At 39.1% G+C, this 22,296-nt stretch overlaps 1 protein-coding gene across 2 annotated transcripts in view; it reads right to left on the reverse strand.

The window, feature by feature from the left end:
- ppp1r21 (protein phosphatase 1, regulatory subunit 21) overlaps window positions 1-22,296 on the reverse strand; it is a 113,844-nt gene that overhangs the window by 25,742 nt on the left and 65,806 nt on the right. For both annotated transcript variants that reach the window (XM_059985694.1, XM_059985693.1), the window contains exons 10-14: window positions 21,775-21,876; window positions 21,577-21,665; window positions 15,080-15,216; window positions 10,765-10,857; window positions 1,770-1,897 (exon numbers count right to left, since the gene is read on the reverse strand). In XM_059985694.1, coding sequence (XP_059841677.1) covers window positions 1,770-1,897; window positions 10,765-10,857; window positions 15,080-15,216; window positions 21,577-21,665; window positions 21,775-21,876 — 549 coding nt within the window. The remainder of the gene's footprint in view (window positions 1-1,769; window positions 1,898-10,764; window positions 10,858-15,079; window positions 15,217-21,576; window positions 21,666-21,774; window positions 21,877-22,296) is intronic.

Genomic DNA, 22,296 nt, shown 5'->3' on the forward strand with positions numbered 1-22,296 from the left:
GGCCCCTTCCCCCTCTTTGAATCCTTCCTTCTCATTGGAATGAACATACATAGTAAATAGTAGGGCATTGAAGAATGCAGTAGAACAGAGTGATCTAGGAATAATGGTGCATAGTTCCCTGAAGGTGGAATCTCATGTGGATAGGTTGGTGAAGAAAGCTTTTAGTATGTTGGCCTTTATAAATCAGTGAATTGAGTATAGGAGTTGGGATGTAATGTTAAAATTGTACAAGGCATTGGTAAGGCAAACTTTGGAGTATTGTGTACAGTTCTGATCACTGAGTTATAGGAAAGATGTCAACAAAATAGAGAGAGTACAGAGAAGATTTACTAGAATGTTACCTGGGTTTCAGCACCTAAGTTACAGGGAAAGGTTGAACAAGTTAGGTCTTTATTCTTTGGAGCGTAGAAGTTTGAGGGGGGTATTTAAAATTATGAGGGGGATAGACAGAGTTGATGTGGATAGGCTTTTTCCATTGAGAGTAGGGGAGATTCAAACAAGAGGACATGAGTTGAGAGTTAGGGGGCAAAAGTTTAAGGGTAACATGAGAGGGAATTTCTTTACTCCAAGAGTGGTAGCTGTGTGGAATGAGCTTCCAGTAGAAGTGGTAGAGGCAGGTTTGGTACTGTCATTTAAAGCAAAATTGGATAGGTATATGGACAGGAAAGGAATGTAGGGTTATGGGCTGAGTGCAGGCCAGTGGGACTAGGTGAGAGTAAGCGTTCAGCATGGACCAGAAGGGTCGAGATGGCTGTTTCCATGCCGTAATTGTTCCATGGTTATTACCAATTACTGCTACATAAAATTAATAGGACATTAGCGGGAGGCTTTAGTAAGCTTCAAATAAATAGGGTTTAACGTGAGCAATCTCAAGTAAAGCAGTTTCCTTAAAGAATTATGCAAATGCATTAAATGCATAGTGAGCAGTTCAGGTAGGTTCAGACTGATATCTGGAACTGGCAGTTTTGGCATATGACAGAAGGTTGAACAAAGCAAGTCTGTATGCTGTGGAGAAAAGACAAGTTATAGGAAGCCTGACTGAAAGGTACAAAAGTCTAAGTGGTCCTGATTTGGTGGCTGCTGAGACGATGTTTTCCCTTCTGGAGAACTCTAAAACAAGGGATCACTGTTGAAAACATGGAGTCGCCTACTTAAGACAACAGAGGCAATTTTTTTCTGGCTCTTAGGTATTTTTGGAATTTTTCTCTTCAAAGTGTCAGTGAATGTCCAGTTTTTCAATATTTAAGGCTGGAATAGATAGACGTGTGAGCAAATAGGGGATAGTTTCAATAAGGAAAAAAGAATGTGTTCAAATTACCAGCATCTGTCCTATGATCTTATTCAACGAGGGAACAGATTCAAAGAGAAAAGTGACCCCTCACACTCTCAAGTTGCATTTTCATAGTTTTCCTACATGTCTCTGTTGCAAGTGGTTAGCCAAGCACACACACAGAAAATTGTTAGGAACATTTTCACAAATAAAGATAAGAAAAATGAAAGGCGCATTAACATTTCAAAAAGATATTTTCAGTCTTGAATTCTGTACTGCTTTTTTTCTACTCTAATTGTATGAAGGTGTACACAGACAATAAACTAAACAACCACATTCTGTTCTGAACCCATAAGGCTGGGAAGCTATTTGAGCAGATTACACTTCAACTGGCTTTAAGTTGGTCTTGCAAGTTATAATTCAAATAATAACATGTTTGCAGAGAAAAATATATAGCATTTGCCCAATTTTGCAGCATTTTGTGGTCATGAATAGTTACCTTTCCTGTGACATTTGACAATGCTACAATGGAAGATAAAATGCAGTCATTGGTAGTTTTAAGCTTCTGGGTAATGGTGGGTAGTTCTTGTTCCAATGAAACCTTCTGATTGTAATGTTTGGAAATATCTAAGGATTAAGAAAAAACAGATCAACTCTAGAAATACATTTATCAAAAGACAGTAACCAATTTTTTTTTTGCATTTTAAAACAAAATATTATGTAGGCTTCAATGATTAACATTAAAATTTATGATATATGCATTCCATGGTGAGTATCATACTGATAGTATTATCACTTCAGCAAGGAAAAAGGAGGGTCATTCTATCCAATAGGCACCCCTTTGGAAATCAGATCTTATGTCCACTAAAAATGCTCCCATCTTTTTGCAGAGTTAGAGTCACTCTTGGTAGCCAAAGATGCAGTGACCTTATCCTTGAATATACTAAAGTAGTTCATTTCTGGAACACTCTACATGGGGAATTCCAAAAGATTCATGACTGTCCAGATGTTAACATTTCTTCATGTTGGTTCTAGCTCCTCAAATTGAAATTATGATCCATTAATGTGAACCTTGAGAAAGATTTCTGAAGGGCATGATGAGATACTCACCACTTTTCTGGATAACTGCACAGCCAACAACTCGGAAGCTCAACAGCATCCAGAACAAAGACAGCTTGTCCAACACCTCATTACCTACCCAAAACATTCATTTATTCTACATCATCTTACATCAATGTACATAATCTACAAAAGGCACTGCAGTTACACACCCAAGAGACTCCAGCTGTACTTCCCAAACCTATAACCACCATCACCAAACAAGCAAGGACAAAGGTAGCAGTGCATGGAAGTACCATCACCTGTGGATTCCCCACCAACTCCAACACCTTCCTGGCATCAAAATGTGTAACACTGTTCCTTGTCATTGGACTTAAACCCTAGAGTTCGTGAGCCAACAGCACTGTGGGAAACTTTAATGAAATGACTGCAAGGTATATGCTCACCACCAGGAAGCAAATTAATCAAATAGCAAAATATTAAGTGCTTAAGCAAATTCTGAAATATTCCTGACATGGATTTCTGAGTGATTCAATTTTGTTACTGCAATGGAACTAAGGCTACCAAAACAAAATCACATGTTATAATCCTGCATTAATACGGTGAAAATAGAGAGGCAAAGTATCAATTAGTAGTGTAAAGTTAGCCAAGCCGCTTAACTGAAGGGAGTTTTCATGATTACAAGCCACTGGAGGTATGTGTAGGAATCACCAACTTATTCAGTTGTACTTAGTACAAAAAAAGCAATATTTGACAATTAACCAATTTGCAACAGAACAAATTTGGACTGTGGGACAACGTTTTCAAGTTTGACAATATGACGGATAGAAAATCAACCAGGAACATGCTAACGAAGTATAGTCCAAATGGAGCCAGGGCACAGAACAAAGGAGGGATAAAATATTTAAGAGAGTCAGTCATGGAATTTATGTCAGAGTCCTATTCCATCCTCAAATGATGGCAACAAATAGCTCAGCATGCAGGGAAGTAATACATGAAACAAAGTATATTTTTGAAAGGAGGGTTAAGATTATTTTGGGAATTGGTAGATAGCAAATAAGATCAAAGAAAAAACAAAAAATATGAGTTCTGAGAGTATAAGTGAGAGCATGCAAATATAAATAGAAAGAAGGGAATCTATAGTCAACAGAACAATGCATAAAGAGAAAAGATTTGCAACACAGTTGCTCAGAGGATTTGACAAATGGACAATGACTGCTGCCTTTGTCAAATATTGCTTTTTTGTACTAAATGCAACTTAATAAATTGATGATTCTCACACATACCTCCAGTGGCTTATAATCATGAAAAGTCCTTTCAGTTAAGCCGCTTGGCTAACTTTTACTAATCTTTCAAGGGCGATTAGGGCTGCTACTCTTGCCTGCAGCACCCAGATCCCAAAATTAAATTAAAAAGTGACTAAGAATGCAATTTAAATGATATATCGCAAGAGTGCAGTTTTGTTTTCGAAAGATCTGGCTCAATTTTAAATGACTGAAATGTTCATTACAAACTGTTTATACATAGCTGCAGTTCACTGGAATCTGCTAGTGGTGGTATCATTTGCTGTTAAAATACATCATGATAGTTAAAATCTAAGGGCCCAAACAACAGCACTGTAATCTAAAACAACCTGGATAAAATTCAAGTTTTAAAGAGAACACTCTCCATTTCAATTTTAATTAGAGATTATTGCTTAGAACACTTAGTTCTGGGAGCCACAGTCTGAAAATAGGAAATCAGCCATTTAGGCCAAAGTTGAGAAGGAAAATTTCCACACAGAAAAAAGTGAATCTTTGGAATTTCTCCCAGAGTGGTGAGAACCATCAGTTTTTGAATACAAATGATATCGAGATATGTGATTAGAACTGATAACTAAAAAAAATTTCCCCAACAAGAAAAAAGAAAACAGACTCTAAAAGATCAGATAATATCTAAACATGCATACACATTATTTAAAACTATGAGCAAGATTACATTTTACCCAAAACTTGATTACTTCAATAACACTGTCACACCATGTGAGGGTTGCATGTCCTCATGAAGGTGTGGACTTGAAAAATCAGACGGCGGGCCACAATAGCACATTTAGTGCTAGAGATGAAAAACTTTTAGAAAAAGTGCTAAAAAATATTTATAGTGCATAAAATGGGAAAATAACAAAAGTGACAAAAAGAGAAAATGCAGGTATATGCCAGATCACACAGATTAGGACTACAGCTCCAAAACATCCGTCAGAAGTAATATACACCTTACCTTACCACACCCTCTCTCCCCTCACTTACACCAAAATGAACCTTTAAGTAGGGATCTACTTACTTGAGGAGAAAAAGGATAGTCTATACTTTGGAATTAAGGGAGTTGTTACCATGAGCCAGAACAATTACACAAAACCAAACCCAGGAATTCACATCCTTCCCCACAATCACAAATGTCCACAAATACATTCGTCACAGTAAGATCACAGTGGCACTGTGCAACAAAATCAATCAACAATAAAACATCTTCCAGGAGCCGCACTCTCTTCATCCTTCAAAATGAGCACTTTCACTGAGTTAGCACAGAGCATGTGCCACCACAAACAGGCACTTATTTAAAATAAAAACATTCATCAATCGGGTCCCCTCTCTGAAACTGGAAGCAACAACAAACAGGATGCAAAGAATGGTCCTGTCCTGGAGTGTGCAAGTACAAACAAAAGTGTCCATGCTGTATACCAGCCTAGTGTGTGCACCCAATAAGCATAACATCAACACTGGCCATACAGGGATAACGAGAATTAAGGAGCTACTGGATGGGGGGAGGGGCGGGGGTAAGCAAGGGGAGAAGAAATCACCTGTGGCAGATCCACTCTGTCACACCAATCTTCCCCAAGTAGAAGAGGAATTTGGATAGGGAGACCAAAGGTAGGCAATACTCCTGGTGTGGTCTCACAATGGCCCTAACTAATTAAAGCAAGATGGCCCAGCTCCTGTACTCAAATCCTCTTACTATTAGGTCCACGTGTTATTTGCCTTCTTAAATGCTCTCTGTACTTGTATATCTGGGAAGGATACAAGAACAACCAAGGCTCTTAATACTTCAATGCCTTTCAATCTACTATTAATTGAATAATATGCCTCATTTCTGTATTTCCTATAAAAATGGATAACCACATTTATACATATTATATTGCATCTGCCAAATTTGTTCATTCAGACTGCTTGGGGCCTCCTGGGCCTTTGACACTATTAAAAAGCTACCCAATTATATTTTGTTCCCTCGGGCAAAGCATTAAAATGCATTTTCAATTGCTAGGGCGCTGATCACTGATCCCTGATCCCTCTGATACCCAACTAATTACCTCCTGCCACTTTACAAAGACCCACTTATTCCTTTCGTCTTTTGAAAAAGGAGTTTTGAACCCCATGCCAAAGCATTCCTTCCATATCATACAGTTAAATTTTATATACTGACCTCTTATGTGGACTGCAAAAGCTTTCTGAAAATTCAAGAACACCTCATCCATTACCTTTCCCCCATCTTCTCTACTACAGGTTGAGTACCCCTTTGAAATTCCAAGATCTGAAAAACTCAGAAATCCAAAACTGACATAACATCAAAATGAAAAATTCCATAAAGCGCTGGGAAGTTACCAGGCAATGCACAGGTCTCTGAGCACCAGACAGATCTGAGAAGTGACCTCACATATGTAATGAACAGAAATTAATGGACAAATAGAAAAACATTGCATCAATTGAAGAATGAAGATCTCAATTATGTACTGAAAGAATGGATTCATCAGTGTTGTAGTGAACACATGTTGCTTAACAGTACGCTGATCTTGAAACAAGCAAACATCTATTACTTACGAACTAAAATACTGAAGGTAATTGTTTCATGCACAAAAATATTAAAAATTTTATATAAAAATACCCCTCCTCCCATCGTAGTTCTTGTGGAACAGGCAGCTGTTTGAAAGCTAATCGCAGCTCTGGAACCCAGTACAGTTGGCCCTCCTTATCCGTAAGGGATTGGTTCCGGGACCCCTCACAGATACCAAAATTCGCAGATGCTCAAGTCCCTTATTCAACCTGTCTCAGTGCAGTGGACATTAGGACCCAGCGGCAGAGATCGGAATCTGCAGTGTTTCTGTTCACGAAAATAATCATGATAACGATTGAAAATGAAGTGGAAATAATAAAGTGATCAGAAAGAGATGAAACACCATCGGTCATTGGAAAAGCGCTAGGCCACGTTGGTCAACGATAGGAACAATTTTAAAGGATAAAGTGAGAAAGGCTGTGCCCCGATGAAAGCTACAATTATTACTAAGCAACGCAGTGGTTTAATTATTGGGTTTTTGATCCTCCACATCAACCCGGCACGGTGGAGAGTGCACTCGATCTGTCACTAGATCGAACTCGGAAACTTCCGTTCCCAAGCCTGGCGCTGAAACATACGTTCTTAAGTTTTTTATATGCATAGAAAGGTAAAAAATATACTATATACGAATGCAAACGTTTGACTAACTGATGCTAAATAATACTGGATGTACCTGTTCCAACTTACTTAGTAAGAGAACTCACGATTTTTTTGATCCCGATCCACGATAACCCACGCACATCCTCCCGTATACTTTAAATCATCTCTAGATTGCTTATAATACCTAATACAATGTAAATGTTATGTAAAATATTTATTATACTGCATTGTTTAGGGAATAATGACAAGAAAAAAAGTCTGTACAAGCTCGAACAACAAGTGCTGGAAGAGCACTTCCGGGTTTTCTCGATCCGTGGTTGGTTGAATTCGAACATGCAGAATTCACGGATAAGGAGGGCCGACTGTAATAGATACTGTTATTCAACTCCAACAGTTTGTGGCGGACCCAACTCAATCACATCAGACTGTGTTCCAACCGTAGACTACTCACCATGAGCTTCCACCAGTTATACACAAGTTGTACAAATCATGTAAATGGATTGTGTTAGACTTGAGTCCCATTCATCCCCAAAGTATCTCATTATATACAATGACTATCAAAAGTAAATCACCCTCCTTGGAAGTTTTCATGTTTTATGGATTTACAACATTGAATCACAATGGATTTGATTTGCTTTTTTTGACACTGATCGACAGAAAAAGATTCTTTTGTATCAAAGTGAAAACTGATCTCTACAAAGTGATTAAATTAATTACAAATATAAAGCACAAAATAATTAATTGCCTAAGTATTCACCTCTTTTAATATGACAAGCCAAATCACGTACAGCCAATTGGTTTTACAAGTCACATAATTAGTTAAATGGAGATCACTGTGTGTAGTCAAGGTGTTTCAATTGATTGTAGTAAAAATACATCTGTACTGGAAGGTCCAACTGCAGGCGAGTCAGTATCCTGGCAAAAACAACACCATAAACACAAAAGAACACTCTAAGCAACTATTCAAAAAGGTTATTGAAGATCACCGGTCGGGAAATGGATACAAGAAAATTTCCAAGTCACTGAATATCCCTTGGAGTACATGAAGTCAATCATCAAGAAATGGAAAGGATATGGCACAGCCGTAAATCTGCCAAGAGCAGATTGTCCTCAAAGACTGAGTGACTCCGCAAGAAAGGAACTAGTAAGGGCAGCCACCAAAAGACCTATGGCAACTCCAGAGGAGTTACAAGCTTTAGTGGCTGAGATAAGGAAGACTGCCATACAACAACTGCTGCCCGGGTACGAAGAGTCTTGGCCTGAAACATCTACAGTGCTTCTTCCTATAGATGCTGCCTGGCCTGCTGTGTTCCACTAGCATTGTGTGTGTGTTACATCACCAGTCACAGCTTTAACGGAGCTGTTGAAGATAAACTCACATGAAATCTTGGCTGGAGCTTGCCAGAAGGCATGTGGGAGACACTGAAAACAGCTGAAAAGGTTCTATGGTCTGATGAAACCAAAACTGAGATTTTTGGCCATCAGACTAAATGCTATTTTGGTGTCAGCAAACACTGCACATCAAAAACACACCATTCCTACTGTGAAGCATGGTGGTGGCTGCATCACGCTGTGAGGATGCTTCACTGCAGCAGGCCCTGGAAGGCTTGTCAAGGTAGAGGGTAAAATGAATGCAGCAAAATACAGGGAAATCCTAGAGGAAAGCCTGATTCAGTCCACATGAGAACTGCAACTTGGGAGGAGATTTGTTTTCCAGTAAGGCAATGACCCAAAGTATAAAGCCAAAGCTCTACCAGAATGGCTTAAAAACAAAATTAATGTCTTGGAGTGGCCAAGTCAGAGACCAGACCTCAATCCAACTGAGAATTTGTGGCTGGACTTGAAAAGGGCTGTCCATTCACAATCTCCGTGCAATCTGACCGACCTTGAGCAGCTTTGTACAGAAGAATGGGGAAAAATTAGTGTCCAGATGTGCAAAGCTGACAGAGACCTATCCACACAGACTGAAGGCTGTAATTGCTGCCAAAGGTGCATCTACTAAATACTGACATGAAGGGGGTGAATAATTATGCTGTTACGTACCCTGTAACTGGGTCACTTACCAGCAAAGATAGTGAGGTCCGTTGAAGTCTGATGGTCCTATTTTTAACAGTATTTATTGATAAAAATACACAAAAATATCAATGCAACCATACAGATAATATACGTCGTCAATACTAAATCAAAAAGCCGGGTATAATAATAATCAATCAGAAATAACTCTGTCGTTGTCTAGGGGATAACGTATTGTCCGATGGAAATATAAAAGTCACTCAAGTTCATTCAAGCTGCAGGCTACAGCCTTTGGTTGGGGTCAAGAGAGAGAGTTTAAACTTGCCCGTTCCTTTTATGATATCAATCCTTCGAGTGTCGTTGGGGGCTGATTTCTCCTTTGTTTAGCTAAAGCCGTTCTTCTGTGGCAGGGCCCACCAATTCTGAGGCAAATGGAAAAGGACGCACGTGGGCTTTTCACCGGCTTTCGCTATTACGCTGTTACAGGATTTCTAGCGTTTCTTCTGGTGCGTCTGAGGGGCTGTTCCCACAGACCCTCTTTTATCCCCACTCACGGGGTCTCAGATGTCAATCGGTGGAATGATGCCATCCCCCAACCAGCCCACATTGCTTGAGGGCTTCCATGAAGCACAGTACTCAATACACAATTCCGTCTCCAAGAGACAATGGCCGTTTCCCGTAGCTTTGTATCGCCGAGGGGCCAAGACATTCCAAATGTCTCTCTCTCATTTCCTGGGTATAGCGATCTTGCGATTCTCAAAAAGGAGGGGGCTACTTTGGGACCCTTCAACCCCTCAGAGTTGGGCACAGGCATAACAATGCAATCAATTATTTTGTTTGATAACTGAAATAAATTTAAACCAATTTGTAGAAACTTGGTTTCACTTTGATACGAAAGTGTCTTTTCTGTTGATCAGTGTTAAAAAAGCTAAATTAAATCCACTGTGATTCAATGTTGTAAAACAGTAAAACATGAAAACTTCCAAGGGGAGATAAATACTTTTTAAAGGCATTGTTAATGCAAATATTCCAAAATCAAAACAGAAACACTTCTGGTCCCAAGCATTTCGGACATGGGATGTTCAACCTGTAGTTTCACCTTCAAAAGTCTCCAGAAGGTTGTCAAACATGATTTCCCTTCCTTAGCTCTTAATTCTACAGATATTTTTCCTAAGTGTTTGTAACACTAAAGCTCAATTCATCAGTGTGTTGCTTTCAATTTTATCATGATGAACTCAAAATACTACCACCATGTAGGGATTGTGTTCTTAGAAAGCTGTCCTTACTACAATTTCCCAAAACACAAATTCTTCTTCCCCAACTGACCCTCATATTATAATTGCAGATGTCTCCCAACTTGCAGTTTTCCTCTTAGCAGTGACATTGATGTAGGGATACAGTCTATATGCATTGAAATTCTGACTGCATTGTAGGCATGAGAAAAGGTTGTTTTAATTATTGATGTTAAATAGATGTTACATTGTTTGAAAAAAGTAATATTGTACAACTATAAATAGAACCAATTGCCTTGTCAGTTTCCTAAGCAAATCCCTTGGGTGGCATCCTGCTGGGAACTGATAGCTTGCAATCATGACCTTGGTTAACACATTTGTCACTTCCCATTTTCCACCTCCCACAAGTTCCATACACGCAAATTTTTATTACACATCTCAAATGTTTCAATAATAATTTGTGAAATCCATAATGACGAATTAGCCTTATCCCAACTGTAGTAATGCAGGGTACATTGTAATTGTGCTTGACTGAACAGAAATATCATAACTTGAGTATTCCAGTTTCTAATCTAGTATTATGGTCATTTAGTTCAATATTCTATTCCCATAGCAAAACCTCTACATAAGCAGAGGTAAAAGAAATTCAGCACAACCATTCTTTACAAGTTGTCTAGGCCAAACAAGGTCACCATAAAGCTTTCATTCCATCGCTTTTAGACTTGCCTTTCATAACATCATGCAAGGAATGAAGACAAGCGGCAAGCTGTGTGAAAACTATATTGTAGTTTGTCTGAAGCAGCATTTCAGGATTGGTACCTGAAAGGAAAGAAAAGATGATGTGTTTAATACCATTAATTTTCGTAACTTCCTTTTATGTTAAATGGTAACCTTCCTACAGCCAAAAACATAAAACTTGATCAGTATTAGCTTGTTATTTATTTAGCTATCACGTGGGCTTTAGGGAAACAATAATCTCACTTTACCATCTACGTGACATACACTGAATTATTTCATGCTTCCCAACTTCAGGTATGAAATAATTCAATATGGGTAGATGGATTTAGATGACAGCTGCTCTGACTCACATTACAATAAACAGGCAATTCATTAGTGAGGCCATTCTTATGATTTCTCTTCCTGATTTTCCATCCACTATGTGGACATAAAATTCCCCAACCTAAGCATCTCAGGAATTAGTGCAGGAGCGAGTCAAAAACAATTTATCTAAGTGTGTGATGGTAAGTCAAAAAGGTGGTAAAGTAAATAAAGAGCAGAGTGTGTGTATGCAGCTAGGCATAACACAAACTTAAGTTTGCTCATGACATCACTGTTGTTGACAGAATCTCAGATAGCAATAAGGAAGCATACAGGAGTGAGATAGTTTGGCTGGTTGAGTAGTATCCCATCAACAACCACACAATCAACATCTGCAAGAACAAGGAATTGGTTCTGCATTTCAAGGAATTGAAGTGGAAGTCAGGTGAACACACACCAATCCATATTGAGGGGTCTGCATCTTCAAGTTCCTGGCTGTCAACATCTCAGAGGATCCATCCTGAGCCTAACCCATTGATGCAATCCTGAAGAAGACACGCCAGTGGCTCTACCTCATTAGCAGTTTGATAAGATTTAATATGTTAAAGACACTTGCAATTTTTGCAGATGTACTGGTTGCATCTCAGCAAGCTTTGGGAGTGCCAAAGCATCGGATATGATTCAGATTTATTTATCACGTGTACACCAAAATGTTGGTCTTAACTAATACACCCAAGGATGTGCTGGGGACATCACATGAGTGGCACCACACATTCCAGCATCAACACAGAATGCTCACCATGCTTCATCACAAAAGACAGATGAGGATTGTAGGATCAACCAGTTCCATCATGGATACAACCATTGAGGACATCTTCAAGAGGCGATGCCTCAAAAAGGTGGCATCCATCATTAAAGACATATCTTCTTCATGTTACTACCATTGGGGAAGATCCTGAAAAGCCTCACTCAACATTTTAGGAACGGATTCTTCTGCTCTGCCACCAGATTACTAAATGATTCATGAACCCATGAACATCATTCTTGTTATTTATCTTTTGTAATATTTACTTATTTCTGTAACTTACAGTAATTTGTCTTGCACTGTACTGCTGTCGCAAAACAATAGATTCATGGCACATTAAGTCTGCTAACAAATATAAATTCGTTGGGCGAAGAAAAATGTGGCAGATAGTATACTGTGGGAAAAATTTTGAGTTTGAGCATATTTGCTTTGCTGAGAACAACAGAAAATTATTTAATATTGCAAGGCTACAAAACTGACGTTCAGAAAAGAGCTTTTCTTCAATACCTCTTGAAGACATTTTCGATGGTAGGCAGGATTATCCCCATGATAAAGCTAGCTGAGTCAACAACCCTCTGCAACTTTTTTTTTGATCCTGTGCATTTAAGCCTCCATACCAGGCTGTGATGCAACTGATCAGATAGATCTCCACCATACATTTATGAAAATCTGGAGGCTTTGGTAACATACCAAATCTTCTCAAACTCCTGATGAAGTATTGCTCCTGGCATGCCTTCTTCGTGATTGCATAAAATGTTTGGGCCCAGCATAGCTCCTCTGAGATGTGATGCCCTTGATGTAGCTGCTCACCATTTCCAACAATGACCCCTCAGTGAAGAACCGGCATATACTCCCAACTTTCCCTTCCTTAAGTCTACAATCAGCTCTTTGGTTCATAGTCATAAGCACTGCATCAAGCCCTTCAGTCCACCATGTAAATTTGGCCATCAAGATCCCAGCAATACTAATCCCACTGTGTCTTAATAAATAAATATTCAAGATTTTACTCAAATGCTGTAATATCTCTGACTCCACCCAACCACACAGGCAATGCATTCCAGATATGAACTATTCTCCATGGGAGAGAGTGAAAAGTTTCCCTCTAGAATTCCTGCTCCTGTTCACGGTCTTTAGTTTTAGACATAGCTGCAACTGTGAAGCTTTCACTATCTGCTTCCCTCAATTTTGTACATCTCTATCAAATTCCCCTTTAGCCACCACAGAAGAAAAACATTTGCCAATAACAGAAGTGCTTGCAGGCAGCTGTTGGCTAGAGAGAACTACAGTCTACAAATCAGTGAATTTGAATTAATCAAGGATAGTCAAAGTAGACAAACCAATTGTCCTTGTTCTCGCCATGTGCTTGAAGGAGTTGAATTTTGTGAGACCATCCTCACAGCCCCCCATTTTGTGAACTCTGATGAACTGATTTTTGCTCTGGGATAACTTGATCGGAGCAAGTGAATGTGGTCACAAGAAGTTTCAGCTAATAACCTAATAAACCTGAGACTATTCTCAGACAAGTAGCTATGTATCATGTAAAGTGGCAGTGTGTGGGTAACCTAGTTTGAACCTGCGTTTGATAAGAACAAAAGCATGATACTGAGGGCAGAGAACATAGAACAATCCTGTTTGTAGCTCTGGACCAGAGCCGATAAGGTGACCCGTCAGTCAGGTGACCCTGAGCCAGTGGGATAGTGATGCGTCATTTGAATCATTAAGGCACACAACAAGAGTTCGGATCTTCAAATGCAAAAGAATGACAACTCTCCAGAGACCAACCATCCCAGATGTGGTGTGCCCCACAGACCAGGACTATGAAGAAAACATGGCCAGCATAAACTCCTTTCCCAATATTTACATTTTCTATTCTTTGACTGTTCACAGAGGGTCAGGAAAACTTCATAGGTATGTACACAGGTAGCTAGTTTGTGAACCCACAAACTTTTTATTTAAGACAACAAAGGTTACTTGTTGGTAAATACAGATTCTTTCCATGCCTCTCTGATCATTATTATTAAGGGAATACTTCCTTATAACAGAATATAATGGTCAATGTCCATAACACACCAGCAGTTCTTTATGCCATGGACCAACACCAGTATGCAAGGAGTACATGCATCCCAGGTTGGGAACTCCTGTTCTACACCTTCGGCAATTCAATTACATCCTTCCATTAATTTGGTGATGAGAACTACACAGATTACTCTGAAAATAGGCCAACTAATGTTTATAAAGTTGCCTCAATCTCCTTATATCAGTTAACATTTCGCAACTTGCCGATGATAATGCCACTTTATATCAATAGTAGGTAGATAGACTCCATCCCCAAAATGTAATTTTCCAGCACATCAACTAAACAGGGTAGAAATGGGAAAACCTGTGGTAAAAATACAACTCGGGTCTCATTTAAAAAAATGTTTATCTGACCTCAGCAATGATAGAATGTAAGTTCACTGTCAGTTACTCAGATAAAAAAGCTATCCCAAGGAAGTATGAGCAGAGTGAGCCTATGTTCTCTGGTGTTTAGAAATGAAAGGTTATTTATTCAAAAGGGGTTTGACTAGGCAGATGTGGAAATTTTTATTAGAATCTAGAATTAGACAGGCTCAGAGACCAAGGGAATCTGTCAAAGAAGATTGAAGGGAGGATTCCTTTTAATTTGAAAATCTTTAGAATTCTCTACCAGAGAGAGCATGGATGCTGAATTAAGTAATATATTCAAAAGCAAGAGATTTTTGGCTATTAAGAGATTACAGATCCAACAGGAAAGTAAAGTCCAACCAAAGATCAGATGAGCAAAGGGTTTTATTGAATGGTGGAACAAAATCAAGAATTCTATCATCATTAGACTATGAATTACCATTTTGCCACACAATATATTTCAAATCATTTTCTGTGTTTAATTTCTACACTATTAAATATTCTATTTACAGCTAAATTTCCCTTCTAATGACTCAGGCCAGAGATCAGATAATTAACACATTGCTCTTATTACTCCCTTGCATTCCACATGTACATAATCTGTCAATCCTCTTGGCTTGCTGTACCAAAATAAATAAATAAATACATAGACTCCTAATAAACACCTAACCAGCCATTAAAGCAAATTGTAGGATAGATCTTTTCAGAAATATACATGGCAACTTTTGTGTTGAGCTTAAATGACAAAACAAGGATGCTGTTTTGTGAACTTACTCGGCACGGCAAGAAGGCTTATGTAAATTTGCAGCTTTTCAAAGATAGCAGTAATCTTTTGCATATCACACCGCAGTTCAGTGTTCCGTTCTCGTAAACTAGTAGTGCAGAGCGAGTACTCGCATTCCTCTTCCAAACTACCAGTTCAGAAAAGCAAAATAATTAATGTTTATCAGCATCCAAGTCAAATTACTTATTTCATAAAACATTTTTTATAATATATTTTATTGTTTTATGTGAACAGACTTGGAAAAAACTAACAAAAAAAAACGAAAAAAATACAACACATCCACAAAAACCACAACCATAGAAAATATCAGATTAAATATTGAGCAGCAAAAGAGAAAAAAATATAAAGGCAAAAAGTAAACATACACAGCAGAGGTGCACCGCACCAAAAACCCTCAGTCCTCACCCCATAAGAAAGTCCAATACAGGGCCCCTTATCCTTTCAAAGATGTCCCCTCTGCCCTCATTACATAGTCTTAGTCTCTCCAAATGTAAAGTGCTTGCCAGTTCTCTCAACCACAGATCGTACGAAGGCACAGAGTCCATTTTCCACATTTGCAGGATTAACTTCTTAGCACTCACCATTCCAAACAATACAGCCATTTTTCACACTTATTGGCTGAAGACAAGGAGCTTGTTGCTCCAAGGATGGCTTTGAGCGGGTCCGGTTCCCACCGCTTCCCAAAAGCCTCAGAGAAACAGTGAAAAATACTTTTCCAGTATGCATAAAGCTTACAACATGACTAGAATGAATGTGACAAGTTACTGTTCTCAGATTTACATCTATTACATCTATTTCATAAAACATTTCTGAATAGACTTCATTTGATATATTTCTATAAAACTAAGATTTTCTCTTTAGATAATTTCACTGACACAATGGAGGGAGTATGTGTATGCAGATGAAAAATCATGTACAATTAAAGTGTTTTAGCAATAGAACATATGGTATTTGTAAATTGAAGTGAACAAGGTTCACAAATCCCATGGTGAAAGGTAGAATGGGGATTCTAAAAATAACTCAGAAGGAATTCACTCAGAAAAATCTATTGCAAATTATAAATTTTAATTAGCTTGATTGTGCTGTACTTATCCTAAATTCTGGGTATATATCTGCAGCATCCAAATTTTCATTTGATGAATAAAGATAGGATCAGAATTAAAACATTTCAGCTTCTACAGGTGTACAAATGATTCTGATTAAAGATCTTTCTGACAAAGTTACTATCTGTTAATCAAAATCATCTGCCTATTTTAAACCTATATATAGCTCTGGTCTCCAGTGAACCTCTTTCAATAACAAGTCACCTTTCAAGTTCAATGGGGGGGGGCTGCTGTATGGTGCTACTGGACCATTCATCAAGCACAAGTTCTAAACCCTGAGTAACTAAGCAACTCTAAGTTTTCGAAACCACAATAAACTAATGTCAGAAACTGAGAAATAAAACTACAAGGGTATCATGAAAACAGCAGTATAGAACAGTTTAACACTGGACAGGCCATTGTGCCCACAATATTGTACCAGCCTTGATGCTAATTTATACTAAATGTCTTTCTCTTATGTATCATCCATATCCCTCCATTTCATTCATATTCACGCATCCGCCTATCTAAAAACCTCAAGACCAATCTTCCTATTTCAATACTAAGCCTGACACTTACCGGTGTTAAAAAAAAAGCTTTTCACATTGTCTTTAAATTTCTCCATCTAACCTTCAAATCACATCCTTTAGTGTTTGATATTTCTACCCTGAGGAAAAGATTCTGACGTCTACCTTATCCATGCCTCTCAATTTTCAAAGCCTCTTTCAGGTCTCTGCTCAGCCTCCAGTGCTCTAGGGAGAACAACCCAAGTTGGTCAAACCTCTCCTTAAAGCACCTGCCTTCTAATCTGCACAGTATCCTGGTAAACCTTTCTGCCTCCTCTCCTATCTTGACATCCTTCCTATAAGGGGGCAAACAGAACTGCATGCAATGCTCCATGCAATGTGATCTGACTAAAGTTTTATATAACTTGATAGCAGCTATATTTCATAAGGAGTTTGAGGAGAATTGGTACGTCACCAAAGACACTAGCAAATTTCTACAGATGTACCATGGAGAGCTTCCAACTGGTTATATCACCATCCGGTATGGAGGGACCACTGCACAAGATTAGAATAAGCTGCAGAAAGTTGTAAACTCAGTTAGCTCCGTCATGAGCACTAGCCTCCCCAGCATCCAGAACCCCTACAAAAGGCGATACCTCAAAGTAACAGCATTCATCATTAAGGACCTCCATCACCCAAAACATGCCCTCTTCTCATTGCTGCCATCAAGGACATGGTAAAGGAGCCTCAAGACACACACTCACATTTCAGGAACAGCTACTTCCCCCTGCCATCAGATTTCCAAATGGACAATGAACCCACGAACACACCCTCATTATTTTATTCTTATTTGTACAATTTATTTATTTTTATGTATACATTTTGTAATTTATCGTTTTTATTACTATGTATTGTGATATACTGCTTAACAAATCTCATGACATATACCAGTGATAATAAACCCGATTCTGATTATGATTTCCTACTCTCATACTCAACATGCCTACCACTGGAGGCAAGCTTTCTTAAGCCTTCTTGAATTTAATTTGAATTGAATTGACTTTATTCCTTACATCCTTCACATACGTGAGGAGTAAAAATATTTACATTACATCTCTGTCTGAATGTGCAATGTGCAAATTATAGTAATTTGTAATAAATAGTATGTACAGTAAGATATACAATAGCACAGTCAATATAGCTTAGAAATACAAGTGTGTCAGCATGAATTAATCAGTCTGATGGCCTGGGATGGAAGAAGTTGTCCTAGATCCTGTTGGTCCTGGCTTTAATGTTGCAGTACCGTTTCCCAGATGGTAGCGGCTGGAACAGTTTGTGGCTGGGGTGTCTCGGGTCCCTAATGATCTTTTGGGCCCTTTTTATGCATCTGTGGCTGTAAATATCCTGAATATTGGGAAGTTCACATCCACAGATGCGCTGGGCTATCCGCACCACTCTCTGCAGAGCCCTGCAAATGAGGGAAGGACAGTTCCCATACGAGGCAGTGATAATTAAGCTAGTCAGGATGCTCTCAATTGTGCTCTCTAAAGTCCTTTGGATTTGGGGACTCATGCCAAACTTTTTCAACCGTCTAATGTGAAAGAGGCACTGTTGTGCTTTTTTCACCACATAGACAGTATGCACAGACCAAGTGAGGTCCTCAGTGATGTATATACTGAGGAGCCTGAAGATGTTCACCCTCTCAACAACAGATCCATTGATGTCAATAGGGGCTAGCCTGTCTCCATTCCTCCTGTAGTCCACAACCAGCTCCTTTGTTTTTGCAACATTAAAAAAGAGGTTGCTTATTTGACACCACTGTTTCAGGGTGATGACTTCTTCTCTGTAAGCTGCCTCGTTATTATTTGAGATAAGGCCAACCAATGTAGTATAATCTGCAAATTTAATTATACAGAGAGTAAAGGAGGGGACTTATGACACAGCCCTACTCTCATACTCAACATGCTCCTGTGTTGAGGGTCAGAGGGGCAGAAGTGAGGGAGCCCACTCTTACCACCTGCTGACAATCTCACAGAACGTCCAGGATCTAGCTGCACAAGGCAGGGTGAAGCAAAGGTCTCTGAGCGTCTTGTCAAGCCTGGACGGAATTATGATGTTGAATGCTGAACTGTAATCCAAGAACATTCTCACATAAGCATCCCTCCTCTCCAGGTGTGTAGATCTGCAGTTATTGCGTCATCTGTTGATCGGTTCTGTTGGTAGGTGAATTGTAGAGGGTCCAGTGTGGGTGGCAGCATGCTGCAGATCCAGTCCTTGACCAACCTCTCAAAGCATTTGCTTATTATTGAGGTGAGTGTGACACAATGCTAGTCTTTCAGACATGTTACCTTGGTCTTTTAAGGTACAGGGTCAATGGTGGATATTTTGAAGCACTGGGAGAGGGAGAGATTAAAAATGTCTGTAAACACACCAGTCAGTTGTGCCGTGCACACTCTAAGTACCCACCCTGGGACGCTGTCCAGCCCCGCTGCCTTGCAGCTGTTCATTTGTTGGAAACACCTGCGTACTTCAGCCTCAGAGATGACCAAGATGCAGGTCGCACCAGCGGCTCTCCTTGTGGGCTCAGTATTGGCGACATCGAACCAAGCATAAAAAGAGATTTAGCTCATCTGGGAGAGAGGCAGTGGTGTTGGCAGTACCACTGCGTTTAGCTATGAAGGCTGCAATAATGCGCAGACCTTGCCATAAGCTGCGTGTGCTGTTGGTGGAGAGTTGTGTCTGGATTTTGTCCCTATATTATTGTTTCACTGTCTTGATGACTTTGTGTAGATCATAGTTGCATTTCTTGAGTTCTTGGCGGTTACTTGTGGCAAAAGCTCTGTCTCACACGCCGAGTGCAGTGTGAACGGAACTGTTGATCTAGGGTTTCTGGTTTGGATAGACCATGACCAATTTTTGGGGGACAACGTTCTTGATGCATTTCCAGATGAAGCTCGTGACCCCTTCCATGAACTCTGAGACATTCTCATCATGAAAGACATTCTAGTTGACATCATCAGAGCAGTCCTGTAGATGAAGACTGATTGGTCAGACCAACAGTGGACAATTTTAAGAATGGCCGCCTCTTGTTTCACCTTCTGCTTGTACACAGGCAGAAGCAGGATGGACTTCCCAAACAGTGGACAGAGCAGCGCTTTGCAAGCCTTGCAGAAGGGAGAGTAGCATTAGTAGAGTATGCAATTTTCCTGTGTACTCACTTGGATGTGAGACACTTGATTAAAGTCTCCGACAATGATGAAAACAGCCTCCGGGTGTACAGTCTCCAGGGTGCTCATAGTTCCTTGAGAGCCAGATCAGTTCAGCCTGAGGCCAAATATATACAGCTATAATAATAACAGCTGCAAAATCTCTAGGCAGCCAGAAAGGTCTACACAGTAGCACAAGGTACACCAGATCTGGGGGACAAAAGGATTTGAGGACATGCACATTCTTGAGATTGCACCAAGCATTATTGACCATAAAGAATACCTCACCTCCTTTACTCCTCCCAGAGAGGTTTTTAAGACATGTCTGCCCAGAACAGGGAGAACCCTGAGGGCTCGATGGTGTGATCCAGTATCTCCTTCATCAACCAGGTCTCCACAAAAAGTTCCTTTGTTTCCCGCTAGTGGGAGATTCTGGCTTAGTTCACACAGCTTGTTGTCCAGGGACTGAACATTAGCCAGGAGTATGCTAGTCAGTGGCACGTTCCTCTTTGCCACGTTATCTACTTGTACAGCCACATGCAGTAAACTATAAACCTGGACTCCAAGATTCAACTGCAACTCAATGCCACTAAGATGTCTACCATTAATTGTATACTTTTTCCTTTCATTTGACCTGCCAAAATACAACACTTCAATTGCCCAGATTAAACGCCATCTGCCATTCTCTACTCATGTCTGAACTGATCTACATTCTAATGTACACTTTGATGGCCCCTTACACCATCCACAACTCCATCATTCTTGATGTCATCTGCTAACACACCTATTTTTATCCAAATCTTACCAATCCTGTGGAACACAACTGGTTAAAGACTTCTAACCAGAACAACAACTTTCCATTCTTACTTGATTTTCTGTGGACAAGCCAAATCTGAATCCAAACTTACAGTTCACCCTGAATCCCATGCATATTTATCTTCTGAGTCAACCTGCCATGAGGGGTCTTTTAAAATATCTTAGTAAAGTCCATGTAGATAATATCCAGTGCTTTACCCTCATCAAACTCCTTTATTACCTCCTCAAAAAGACTCGATTAAATTCGTAATTTCTTACATTTTATCCCCAAGTGACTCCAAAGCCACTTACTTGTATGATTGAAACACAACTGGCTCCAAAGTTTAAGAACAACTGGAGATGGACAACTAACAATGACATTGTCAGTCAATACCAAATTCAATTATCTTCCCCATTCAAATAAATCGGAGACTATCAAGCTTGTGGAGAAAAAAGGTGTAAGTTTTTACAGGAAGTTATTAACCGTCCATGTGAAATGTATAAATCAAATATGAATAGATAATTTGGACATATAGATTTCAAAAGTAAATCATGAACAGTACAATTTTTTGTGAAATTTGATTCAGAAAAGGGAAAAAATAGAAGTATCTCATACACATACACACACTTGGCTGGAGACGATCATCCACCAGAACCTCACTGGAATTCATTAGCCAAGTATGTCATTTAATAAATAAATAAATAGAAGTAGGTATTCACATAGAACAGTTCTAAACCAAAAAAAAAATCAATTTGGCTGTCTGGCTGTCCTACAATCACGTCCATGGGTAACTGAAGAAAAAGTCTGTATAACTTGCACATCAGAAAAACTGTATTAGCTTGCATAGAAAGCCTTTCATTCTGTTAGTTACAAACTACAAGAACCAACTGAGCTCACCTTTTTAATTGATACGGTAGAATTTTCTTTAGAAAACAAACATAAGTAGTAAAGATGTCTGAAAATGGTTTAAGTTTCACAGCAGTTTCCTACAATAAAAAAATTAGGGAAAAGGAGTATTCGCAGTGGTATATACAATGCACAGTAATGAATTTTAAGGATTAATATCTATATAAAAGCCAACTTTAATAAACTTACCAGTGTAGTAACACTTTCTTCAGTAATACTTTCAAATAAGTGCAACATTCCTTCCTCTAGTGGACGAACATATGAGGCATTTTCATGCAGGTATTCAGAAAACTAAAGAAAAAATAATAGTTTGTAAATGATTCTTTTAAAAAAGGTACCATTTTATTTAGAATGCTTCAAAACATTCTAAAGCTTCATAGAAAAAGCAGATCAGTTTTTATTATCAGATTACTGAAACAGAAATCCAAATACCAGGACTTACTAGTTTGCTAACTGCAGTACTAATTGAACATTCGTAAATGGACCATTCTGCTCATTCTTGATTTTCTTGAAGAACTTAGGAATACAGAGATTAAGTAAATTTGGAACCTTGGTCCCTAGAAAAAACATTTTCCTTCATGGGGGTTTGTGTTGTAGGCCAGGCTCGTTAAAAAGCAGTTAGTAGAGCGTGACTGGTTTAGTTCATCAACGGCTCCACTTTTGCATTATCATGACAGCATAAGTAAAACTACCTGTAGATCTCATTATTAA

The sequence above is a fragment of the Hypanus sabinus genome, chromosome 12 (assembly GCF_030144855.1).
Source record: "Hypanus sabinus isolate sHypSab1 chromosome 12, sHypSab1.hap1, whole genome shotgun sequence".
Classification (NCBI taxonomy): Eukaryota; Metazoa; Chordata; class Chondrichthyes; order Myliobatiformes; family Dasyatidae; genus Hypanus; species Hypanus sabinus.